The following is a 12,578-nucleotide window of genomic DNA, read 5'->3' as shown; positions in this document are numbered from 1 at the left end:
TTGCACTACATAATTTATTGATCTGAGTGATGGTCTTATTTGTAAAAGGACACTTTGTTTCTGTTGAGAATTCTCTTTGGTGAGAGAAACCCTTTTTCTTTATAGCAGAGTGCACAGAGGCACAACACAGCGGAATTTACTTAGGCATGCGTGTATGCTGAGAGTAAAGTAACTTGGAGCCAATTCATAGTTTCAAATCAATATATAAGGCATTTATTAAGGAACTCCATTCTGGATAGAAAAGTGAGGAGTTAGGATCTCTAATCTATCTATCTATCTGGATGCAGATGGATTCTGCATCTTCTCTGCACACATGGTGCAGGGAGAGGAGCTTGCCATGTAGCAAAGTAGAAGGACAGGTAGGGGAGAGGGGAGGAAGTTAATCCCTAAGAGTACCAATCTACATTTCAAAAGGGATAATGTCAGAGCAGTAGAGAAGGGATGACCAATGTCTTGACCCTCTAGCCCTCTGACTCACTAGTCTGTCCTCCACTGTCTGAGACAAGAGACAGTGCAAAGTCCTTAACTTCCAACAGTTTCGATGTTTTCTGCAAAGTGTGAAGACCCTCACCATCACAAAAAGCTGGCAGATCTAAAAGGCTGTCCTTAGCTCTACGTGCTCTCAGATAGCTCTGCTCCTCAGTGTCACAAAAGGGCAATCATGGATGAATGAATCTTTATTTTGAGCACCCATCAGAAGCATAATAAGGCAGGCTATCATAATCTTGCAGCATTTTACAGTCATCGTCCTTTATGGCAAAGTGCTTCATGCCAGCAATACAGAGTGGCAAGGCTGGCAGCAGAGTTGGGCACAGGATGCCTCTTCCAGTGACACCTCACCACACTTCATGTGGGCTGCCCCTGACTGCAGTTTGCCACTCCTTGGTTTCATTATATAGACCAAGGGTTGCCAACCTTGGGTCCAAGGGGTGATTTGACCACAATGCCCATCATCCCCAGCCACCAAAGTGGAAGGACATTGCTTTCAGACAGTAGCACATGATTGATCCATCATCTCAAGGGGTCAGGGGGTTGAGCTGGGTTGAAAAGACAATTTGGGATAAGCACTTTATTTGATTATGCAATTCGGATCACTCTTGTTTGCATCAGAGCAGTAATCTTTTACTATGTGTGCTTTATTGGCCACCCTTGGACTTAATGTGGAACCATGGGTTCAATGGGCCCATAGTTCCACTCCTCCTCCCTGCACTCTCCCGTCCAAATTTCGACATTCAGGAGAGCTCCCTCTCTGCAGTCTTGCTGACTGCAGAGAGGAAGAGGAACTGGCTGCCTGGGCTTTCTTCTTTACTGAAAGACAGCCCTGGCAGCCAAGAGCAGCCAGAGCAGGGAGGAGCTTCTCTCAAATCCAGTTGCAAAGCAACCAGACTGTGGTGCCAGCATTTGGACGTAACTCTGGTACCAGCGTTTGGACATAACCCTAGTACCATGGAACCGGAGGTCCAGGCAGCAGATCTCACTACAAACCGAAATTTCAAATCACTGTCCAGGGTGGGAAATGGTGGGTCCATTTTATTTTGTAACTGCAGTTGCCCACATTCAGACGTTTGAAAACCAGAGGCCCCTTTACCTCTGGTTTTGTGTTACGTACGAATGTGGCCACATTGTGTTTTTTACTCGTTTTGAGTGCTTTTTTCTTGGTTTTAATCCTTCATATTCCTATTTTGAACAGCCTTGGTAGCCTTTACAGGTGGAAAAGATGCATATAAATTTAAAAACGAACCCAGTACATTGAATTATAATTTATTTTATTACTTAACTAAATCTGTTCATTTACTTAAAAAAACACTAAATCCCATTCATTTCAGTGAGACTTACCCCCCAGTCCCTAAACGCATTGACTTGGGCAATAACAGTAAAGTTAGCAAAACACTGAAGGGAAGGGAAGGGTGGCGGGGAGAGAATTTCTGTTGCCCAAGAGAACTGAGACAACATAGTTGAGCTTTGACCTCTTTGTAACTCATTCCAGACTCGGCTTCGTTCCACTCACACATAGTTTACGTGAAGTCATTGAAGGAACTTGACACAGCAGTAGTGCATTACATAGGGATAAATCCACCAACATTGAATAGTTTCCGTGCATTAGCTGGGCCAGAGTTCATATCAGAGCCAGATAGATTAAACGTTGGGTACAAGATGCTGTAGTACAGGAATCCTGCCACAGTCTCCCACCCTGCTGCATCCCCTCCACCTGCAGCTTCCCACTCCACACCTTCTGCTTTTGAAAGCTGTTCTCCTTACCCAAGCTCTAATCATGTAACATAGGAATCTGCCTTCTACTGAGTCAGACCATCGGTCCATCTTGTTTACACAGACTGGCAGCAGCTTCTTCAAGGTTACAGGAAGGAGTGTCTCTCAGCCCTATCTTGGAGATGCCAGGGAGGGAACTTGGAATCTTCTGCTCTTCCCATAGTGCTTCCATCCCAGAAGGGGAATATCTTACAGTGCTCGCACATGTAGTCTCCCATTCAAATGCAAACCAGGACAGACCCTGCTTAGTAAAGGGAACTATTCATGCTCGCTACCACAGGACCAGCTATCCTCCCCTGGGTGCAAATGCTGTGGGAAGTACAAATGGAAGTACTTTTTCACACAATGCATTATCAACTTGTGGAATTCTCTGCCACAAGATGTGGTGACAGCCAACAACCTGGATAGCTTTAAGAGGGGTTTCGATAACTTCATGGAGGAGAGGTCTATCAACGGCTACTAGTCGGAGGGCTATAGGCCACCTCCAGCCTCAAAGGCAGGATGCCTCTGAGTACCAATTGCAGGGGAGTAACAGCAGGAGGGAGGGCATGCCCTCAACTCATGCCTGTAGGCTTCCAGCGGCATCTGCTGGGCCACTGTGTGAAACAGGATGGTGGACTAGATGGGCCTTGGGCCTGATCCATCAGGACTGTTCTTATGTTCTTAAGGCATAAGTGAGGCATGGAGGCTTTGGTGGTGTTGGGGGCACTTGACATGACTGCCGTTGGCAGTTGCAGGACAGAAACAGATTTCTGTTGGGAATTCTCTCTGGTAAGAGATACTCTTCTATTACAGCAGAGTGCACAGAGGCACAACACAACAGAGTCTGCCTAGGCATGTGTGTATGCTGAGAGTAAAAGAAATGTGGAGCCAGTTCATAGTTTCAAATCAATATAAGGAGTCTTTATTAGTGAACTCCATTCTAGATAGTAAAGTGGAGAGATAGGATCTCTAATCTATCTAGCTAGCTGGATGCACATGGATGCATCTCTGCACACATGTTGCAGGGAGAGAGGAGTGTGGGTGTTGCAAGGGAGAAGAAAGGGAAAGAGGAAGAGGCAGGCAGGAAGGAAGTCCCTGAGAGTAGCAATCTACATATCAAAGGGATAGTGTCAGAGCAGTGGAGAAAGGATGACCAATGTCTTGACCCCTCTAGCCCTCTGACTTACTAATCTGTCCCCCCCTCATTGAGACATGAGGCAGCACAGAGTCCTTCACTTCCAACAATTTCTACATCTGGAAAGGGCTTTGGGAGGAAGGAGAGAGCTGTGGACACCACTCCCTCTCCCCCTCCATGCATAGACTGCTGCACAAAAATGTGACGAAAAGCTGCATGTCACGTCAAGCAGGGACACTGGAACTGTGTTCAGTAGACCATGAGAAAAACAGTACCTAAATACAGATCTGTACCTGCATGCATTGTGCACCAACCGTACAAAGTTTGAACATAACATGCGAATAGGGCTAGTGAGGATGTGTTCTCCAAGCCTATGCTTGGCGAATATATCTTGTACAAATACTTCCCCTTGCCCCAAATGTACAATTGCTCTTTTGCCTCCATAACAATAGCATGCTCTGCATGTAGCGGGATGGGTCAAACTATATTATATCCACCTAAACAAACAAACCAAAAATAATAAAAGGATCCACTCCTTGGCTGATGTTTCCTTCTTACGAGTTTCTTTTCCTCCCTCCCTTTCTTGTGCCTCTGTAATTTTACTGGAATGACTAAATCTCTGAACTATGTCAGCAGTAAACAGAATTAATTTACCTCCTACTACTTTGAAACAGCTGCTGACAGCTGCGCTGTAATCAACTGGGCATCTTTGCGGGGCTGCCAGCAATGAATTCACATCCCCAGCCCCACCACCTCAAGTCATTATCTTTACATTTAGGTTTATGCAACTGCTGTGAAAGTTGACCAGTAACTACAATGCATATCCTACCAGCATGGAATAAAATGGGTTGTTAGAAGTCCAAATAAGAAAATAAAAGGTGGAGAATCAAAGCTAAGATACAGGCAGCAGTGGCAGCAACACACAGGTCATTGCTCCCCTCTGTGAAGTGGTCTTGTGGTATAGATGATTGTCAGGCTCGTCGCTTGAACCACAGAGAGTCAGGGGCTGACAAGGTTGAAGGTGGCATGTTAGAGCCATTAGCCCTAATGTCACAGCTCATTCAGGATGGGTGGGTGAGTGTGTATGTGTGGAGCTGGATCACAGCAGCAAGCACCAAAGAGGAGAGCTGGTCTTGTGGTCGCAAGCATGACTTGTCCCCTTAGCTAAGCAGGGTCTGCCCTGGTTGCATATGAATGGGAGACTGGAAGTGGGAGCACTGTAAGATATTCCCCTCAGGGGATGGAGCCGCTCTGGGAAGAGCAGAAGCTTCCAAGTTCCCTCCCTGGCTTCTCCAAGAAAGGGCTGAGGGAGATTCCTGCCTTCAATCTTGGAGAAGCTGCTGCCAGTCTGTGAAGACAATAGTGAGCTAGGCAGACCGAAGGTCTGACTCAGTACCAGTTGCGGGAGAGTAACAGCAGGAGAGAGGGCATGTCCTCAACTCCTGCCTGTGGCTTCCAGCGGCATCTGGTGGGCCACTGCGTGAAACAGGATGCTGGACTAGATGGGCCTTGGGCCTGATCCAGCAGGACTGTTCTTATGTTCAGTAGATGGCAGCTTCCTATATTCCACCACCCCTGTTGATTTGAATCAACACATGGACAATATGCATACCACCCATTATGTGGTTTCCATTTAGGGTTGTATGATTGTATTCTTGTGTTTCTGCTGAGTTTAGCTATTTATCTCCATCTGCTTGGATTGTAGGACATTTCACATTCTATAGTATGTGTTCTACTTACCGGTTGTTGTATTATTGGTGACTATTGCTGCAATGTTTAATTGCTATATTTTTTCACTGGCTATTTTATTACTGCTGTGACTTGATGGATTGTATGACTTTTTCTCTCTGCTATGTATTTTCACCAGTTTTTGCTTTTCTGTGGTCTAATGACTAATGCAAATAGATTGGTGGTAAAACCGATCTGTGTCAACACACAGGACTCTCCACTCAGTTGGGAACTCTGAAAAAGCAGGCTTCATTTTTTTAGAGCTTGGCATGTAGTTGAAACTGTGGTAGCAAGCATGACCCTTAGCTAAGCAGGGTCCACCCTGATTGCATATGAATGGGAGACTAGAAGTGTGAGCACTATAAGATATTCCCCTCAGGGGATGGAGCTGCTCTGGGAAGAGCATCTAGGCTCCAAGTTTCTTCCCTGGCATCTCCAGATAGGACAAGATTTTTTTTTTTTAAAATTGAACCAACAAACTACCAAAGCATACAGTACGTTGCCAGACTCCTGCCTGCAACCTTGGAGAAGCTGCTGCCAGTCTATGAGGACAATACTGAGCTAGATAGACAAATGGTCCGACTCAGTATATGGCAGCTTCCTATGCTATTCTCCTATACACTGTTCTACATGCATTGAAATCGCACATACAATTGAAGAGAATGCATGTTGATCTCTTCTGTGTGTCAATCCACTCACATGTTAGCCCTGTTCACACAGTACATTCGATATACACGTCATCCGAGTACAATGGTCAACATCCATAGCAATGAACACACGGGAGGACCTTGCACCAGCACAATGCTGATGCACTAGCTTGTTGTGCTAAGTCTAGAGTGCACATTTTGTGTTGCACTCTAGATTCACACATTCGCAGTTCTGTAGCAGCTGCACCACCACAGCACACCCCATTTGTTTCAATGGGAACTTTTGCACAAGAGTGCTATAGTGATATTATACTACTCCCTCGTTTCTGGCACAACGAAGCCAACCTTGTGTGCTAGAGCAACAGTGCTTATTCCACATGCGGTTTGTTGCTCTTGATGCCAGGCAATGTACACATAAAGCTCTCCTCTCACAAAATCCTCCCCAGGAGAGGAAGCAAAAGAAGCATCTGGCCACATTCCCCAATACCACTATCCTCTTCTCCTCCCAGCAGCCACACATTCGATGTTTCTAAGAGGCAGAGTTGAGCATTTGGTAGGTTTCTCCACATAACTTAGAACTCTGGTGAGACCGCCTTGAGTCCAGTGTTCCCTCTAACAGGGATTCCCAGTTGTTAACAACTCCCATAATCCCCAGCCAAAGGCCATTGCAGCTGGGGATGCTTGGAGTTGTAGTCAACAACATCTGGGAATCCCTGTTAGAGGGAATAATGCTTGAGTCCTCCCATCTCTTCCTAGGAATTAAATCTGGAGGTATCCCTGGTGGTGAATTTCTAGCTGCAGAGTTGCCATAGCCCAAGGCCAATCATCTTCTGGACATGATGCAAGACTTCTGTGTTTGGGCAAATGTCTAGCACGTCCAAATATGTAAAAGCTTACTGCTGGATCACTGCATTTTTCTTTCTCCACAGCTATCTTTGGTCTGCATGGATGAGTTACATAGCCGACTATACAGAGTCAGACCATTGGTCCATCTAGCTCAATATTGTCCACACCAATTGACAACAGTTCTCCAACGATTCAGGCAGGAGTCTCTCCCAACCCTACCTGGAGATGCCAGGGAGTGAACCTGGAAATAACAGGGAGTGGACCTGAGACTTCAGCAAGCAAGCATGCAGATGCTCTTCCAATGAGCTCTGGCTTCATCCCTTAAGGGGAAGATTATCTTACAACACTCATCCAAATGCAAGCCAGGGCAGACCATGCTCAGCAAAAGGGACAATTCATACTTGACTAGCAAGCCAGAGGTTGTCGGTTCGAATCCCCACTGGTATGTTTCCATACATACTGGTGGTAGCAAGCATGACTTGTCCCCTAAGCTAAGCAAGGTCCACCCTGGTTACATATGAAAGGGAGACTAGAAGTATGAGCACTGTGAGATATTCCCCATAGGGGATGAAGCTGCTCTGAGAAGAGCAGAAGGTTCCAAGTTCCCTCCCTGGCTTCTCCAAGATAGGGCTGAGAGAGATTCCTGCCTCCAACCTTGGAGAAGCCGCTGCCAGTCTGTGAAAACAACACTGAGCTAGATAGACGAATGGTCTGACTCGGTATATGGCAGCTTCCTAAGTTCCTATGGGAAACACCTACATTGGGCAGCAGCAATATAGGAAGATGCTGAAAGGCATCATCTCATACTGTGCGGGAGATAGCAATGGTAAAGTCCTCCTGTAGTCTACCAAAGAAAACCACACGGCTCTATGATCACCAGGAGCTGACACTGACTTGACAGCACTTTATCTTTACCACAAAACCAGTACTCCTCCCCCAAGTTCAACAGTATAATACAATGCACTGTACTCAGAAGCAAGTCCCACTGTGTGCAATGGATATTACTCCAATATAAGTGTACATGGGATTGCAGCCTAAAACCTACCTGGATGTAAACCTCAATGAACACAGTGGGACTTACTTCTGAGTAAACGTGGGACTGGGTTATGGAATGATAAGGAAAAAGAGAGGGGAAATGACCACACAGAGACATAAAACTCATTTTTTAAAACATGTAAAACTGCAATTATTTATTTGACTAATTTGTACAAACAACCACCTAAAAACAACTGCTCTAAAGTGGGGAAAAGACCCAAAATGTATATTTTTTTGCCAACAGTTGTTAATAAATATGTTATTAAATAAGGAAACATAAGTCTTCAAAGGAGAGATGAATCTTTTTTTTTCCTGAATGTGATTGGGGAAAAGAGGAAATTCAGAGATTGAAATAAATAATTTTGTTCTGGTTTTGTGAAAACTATTTACACAAACATGTACAAACAGTGGAGCTTACATAGAGCTTAGCAGAGAGTCTGCTACTTATGGGGGAGGGGGAATTAGAAATAACCCCAGGAAACAATATCCCCGTAAAACATATAAGAGATCGGAGTGTATACAAAGGGTGGCCTGCCATATACGGAACAGACACCAATAGAAATTGAACAGAAGGCACAAGGGCTCACCCATGACTGAATTTATAGACACACACACTCACAAAGTGATCTTGAACATCTCACATTAGCTTTAAAGGAAGCATCTAAGTTCCCTGAATAAGGCCCATTAGACCCCCAGAAGTCTATAATTCATTGGTGAGTACTTTTATAATACCATTCCAGATGTCTGTCCACCTCCTCCCCCACGCCCACCCCCACGCCCACACCTGCCTTCACCAGCATGGGCAAAGCTGAGTGCAAAGGCAATAAAGTGTGTTTGGGGAACATGTACACTTTTACCTGGAAGAGGGCACCCCAAACTTGCCTTCTCACTGGGAACAGAGGAAATCAAAAGGCTCTCTCAGTGTAGTAGGAACATAGGAGGCCGCCTTCTACTGTGTCAGCTTATTGCATTAGTCCATCTAGCTCAGTATGGTCTGCACTGATTAACAGCAACTCTCCAGGGCTTCAGATAGGTATTTCCCAGCCCCACCTGGAGATGCTGCCAGGGACTGAACTTGGGATCTTCTGCATACAAAGCAGATGCTCTTCCACTGAGCGGGAGCCCCATAATATTACGGTCCACACTTTGATATCAGCAATGGGTCGTCCAAACCACATCCTCTCTCCTATTTGCATGTTTAAGAACTGCACGTTCTAAATGATAGCCTGGGCTGTGCTACAGATCTCAAATGCTCTTTTGTGGTTCTTTCCCTAGTTCTAAATATTAAACATTGTGCTTAAGCAATTTTCTCTAAAAGGATGGAACCTCCTGGAACCGGCATGCAATCCAAGCATTTCCTTCAGCCTATACTTCTCTGAGGGCAGACAATACCTGGGGACACAGCCAGCATGTGGGAGGCTTCAGGAAACACTTCCACACCATAGCATCTCCATGCTGAGGGGGTCATATGCAAGAATTGCTCATTGGGTAAGTGGGCTATATCAGGAGCAAGCAACAAATTTAGTTCCAGAGGCAACATTGGAAATGTGTAATGAGACTGTGGGGTTACCACATTTTTTGCATATTTATGCAAACCTGAGAGAATTTGCACAGAAACATTTCAACTTTGAGGAGACTGCTGGTGGATAGAAATTGTGCATTTCTGCCAGCACAGTAGAATGGGCAATGAGGTACAGTAGATAGAAAGGTAGGTGGAAGACACAAGTTCAAATCCTTGCTTGTCCATAAATCTCCCTGGGTCCTTTGGGGCAGGTCACTGCCATAATTCAGGTCAGTTCAACAGAGTTCAGTTCAAACCATAGTTTAATGTTATGAGGACAAGCCACGAGAACCCAAGGCTCACATTTGCTAATTTTGCTAACAACCAACCATGGTTTGCCAGTCCATCTCTTAGCCTATTACACCTTCAAACTGAACACATTTGCATATTTTGATTTTGCATAATTTATTTTGCAATTTTTACTATTTTGAATAATTTATTCTATGTTTGCTACTAATGTGGAGGGGCAAGAAGCTCTATTAGGTGTTCAATCCTTGCCCACAGCCAATGAAAACACTATTCAGTTGAAAATTTGACATCTGAGATTTCAATCGGCATAGTATTCCACACACTTTCAAGCATATATTCACAGCCATAAAGGTTTTTAGGTAACTAGGATATGCAAGAACTTCTCCCTTCCCATACAACTAACTAATCCAATTTATTTCTTGTATCTTTAGGGTTTTTTGTGGTTTTTTTAACTCAGTTTTTTGGCCAGAATCTACCGCAAATAAGCTTCATTGGATGAAGTGATTCTAGTATTATGAGTAAGAAAGAAATTTATCTGTCCATACAGTTCATTAATTTTTATAAATCCCCTCCCCCATTTATCATCAAATTTTTCTAGAGTAAAAAGCTCCAAACACTTTATTTCCTTGTAAGACAAGTGTCCCAAATCCATTATCCTTTTGATTGCCATTTCCCAGACTGTTTAAAATCTAAAATATCCGGTTTGAAAGACAACCACCCGAATAGTACATGGTGTTGTGGCCCCTACCAAAGATTTATAGATATGGCAAATAATACTTGCTGTTTTATTTTCAATTCCTTTCCTAGTAACTTTCAACATTATTGGAAGACCATCAATATATCTCTGGATAAGCATGCTTAGTTCCTTTATCCTTTCTTTCACACTAGTTGCTTTCTTGATACTTCTCTTTGTATCTAAAAAAAACTATCCTTTGTCATGTTTCCAATGTGTCAATAGCCTTCAAGAACTCTGGTACCAAGAAATAAACATAGTGCTTCAAAGGTGGTCATACTATTGCTGAACACAAGGGCACTAACACATCTCACCTTTTGGGAACAATGCTTCTCAACGATGCAACTTTAAGTTACATTGGTCTTAATATCAGCCTGTTGATTCCTGTTCAGCCTGGTGTCCTCTACAGTCTGTAAATCTTTCTTAGAATCACCAGTACTTAATGAATTGTCCACCAGCTGGCCATTTGGTTCTTTCCTATGCTGAACAGTTTCTGTTTCAATTCTGAATATAGGATCTATCCTCAACAGTTCCCAATTTGGTATCATCTGAAAAATTGATAAGCATATTGTTTACATCCTCGTCTGCATTACTAAGATATTGGCCAACATCCAGACTAACAAAGTGTGGATGTTAGATGAGAAGAGCACCAGTACTGCTGATGGATTTGACTAATGCAACACAAGCAATCACACGGGTGGTGAGGGAAGGAACTTCAATAACCTCCTCTTCCCTGGAAGTGCTCCGTGTCACCCAGAAATATGTCCCCGAGGGTCATGCAGCCCTCAGGGACATATTTTTGGGTGGCACAGAGAACCTTTGGATGAAGGGGGGATTGTTAATATTTGTCCCCCTTTGCAAGTGCCAGAGCTGTGTTTGTCAGGAACTCAGCTGCTGCAGCACCTCCCACATAGTACTTGCACGTTGTTAGTCTGGATGTCAGTGCCTAGTACTGACCTCTCTGGAGAGGTCAGTGCTAGACACCATTTTCCAGATGGACATTGACCCCATGCATTCTTTTGTTTGGCTTCTTACATGCAACCTTACAGTAGTTCCCCTCACAGCAAACTTGGGAAGGATTCAGTACAAAGGATAGGAAAGAGGGAGAAAATCCCTGTGCAAAGTGCATCCACTCCACACATCTAAAGAAGATTCACTGATTTGGACCCTTGGATTCTTCTCTTGCCTATGAAGTTGATATGAGCCAAAGGAAAGAAGGTAATCTGAGGGATGCTGGAAAATATCTGATCTTTCTGTTCCCAAACTAAAGACCACATATTCACTGTTGTGGCTAAATGTCATGGATAGGAAACAAGCCTGCAAATTTTGTTGTCTACCCATTGCAAAAGTTAGAGGGGAGAAAGTGTGATGGCTCCATGATGCAAGCTGTTATGCATTAAGTTAACTGTACATGAGATATACAACCATGAATCAGATCTCCATTAAGTGTATACTGCTGTCAGTGTGTTGGGGGAAAATGATGCACAGTTAAGCTAGATATGCATGTTATGCACACATAGTTATTCTGATCTGTATGGCAGAACAGATGCAGAACTGCAGATTACACAGATGCAATGCACAATCAGCAGTATCTGCTTTGTGGAAGAACTGCATAGCCACTTTGACAGACAAGCGCCCTAAACAGGCAATGCCATGGGAAGACGGCAATATTTATGAAAATAGGAAATCGGTCAGGTCTCGCTCATCCTTAGTCATTTTAAACAGAACATCCGTTTCACTCAAGCAATGGCAGTCACTCATTTTAATTAAAAATCATTTATCTATGAGGAGCTTTTATAAATCTGTACACACACACACACACACACACACACACTCACTCTTACAAATATGTTTCTCACCACAGATGGCTTTTCATTTGAAAGACTCATTTTCACTTTTAGGCAGATTTTGCTTGCCTACAGAAGGAGGGACCTGCTTACAAACTGATCCTCAGTCCTTGTTTCCATTGTGCATCAGTTTGCAGGAATGATTCTCATTTGCAAGCTAAAGCCGAAACTCGCTCAAAATGCCACTTGTGTCTGGAACGCTTTCCTGATGGTTTGGCCCCTTCAGAAATGTTATCCCAAAGAGTGATGGCATGTTTTAAAATGAGTTTTTTAAAAAAGTGATCCATGTTAGGGTTTAAAAAAAAAAAAAAACACCTCAAAACCCGAACATTTTGAAAGCCATGTTGAGCGTTCCTGTCCAGTACGTTTAATGGCAGCCACAGGCCCGTACTACCATGTTCCGGTATTTCTTCAAAATGACATTGGAGCTGTCATCGAAGTAAAGTACTGAGATAGCGTTGAGCTGCGTTGGAGCACAGCAAGGTTTCGGCACAGTTTCTGGATTGATAAAGTGAACCTGTCGAATAAATAAGTGATCAGAAATCAG

General features: G+C 43.9%; 1 protein-coding gene across 2 annotated transcripts in view; it reads right to left on the bottom strand.

Annotated features, from left to right (window-relative positions):
- Positions 1 to 7,764: 7,764 nt before the first annotated feature.
- Positions 7,765 to 12,578, bottom strand: part of BMP7 (bone morphogenetic protein 7) — a 116,863-nt gene continuing 112,049 nt past the window's right edge. The window contains exons 7-8 of one of the 2 annotated variants that reach the window (XR_008307151.1): positions 12,044 to 12,548; positions 7,765 to 10,732 (exon numbers count right to left, since the gene is read on the bottom strand). Coding sequence is in view for 1 of the 2 variants with exons in the window: in XM_053250017.1 (XP_053105992.1) it covers positions 12,399 to 12,548 (150 nt within the window). In the remaining variant the exon portion in view is untranslated. Of the gene's footprint in view, positions 12,549 to 12,578 lie in introns of both variants that reach the window. The other variant, XM_053250017.1, reaches the window with a different exon arrangement.

The sequence above is a fragment of the Hemicordylus capensis genome, chromosome 4 (genome assembly GCF_027244095.1).
Source record: "Hemicordylus capensis ecotype Gifberg chromosome 4, rHemCap1.1.pri, whole genome shotgun sequence".
Lineage (NCBI taxonomy): Eukaryota > Metazoa > Chordata > Lepidosauria > Squamata > Cordylidae > Hemicordylus > Hemicordylus capensis.
Note: the sequence above shows the minus strand (reverse complement) of the source record. Positions and strands in the feature narration are given on the sequence as shown.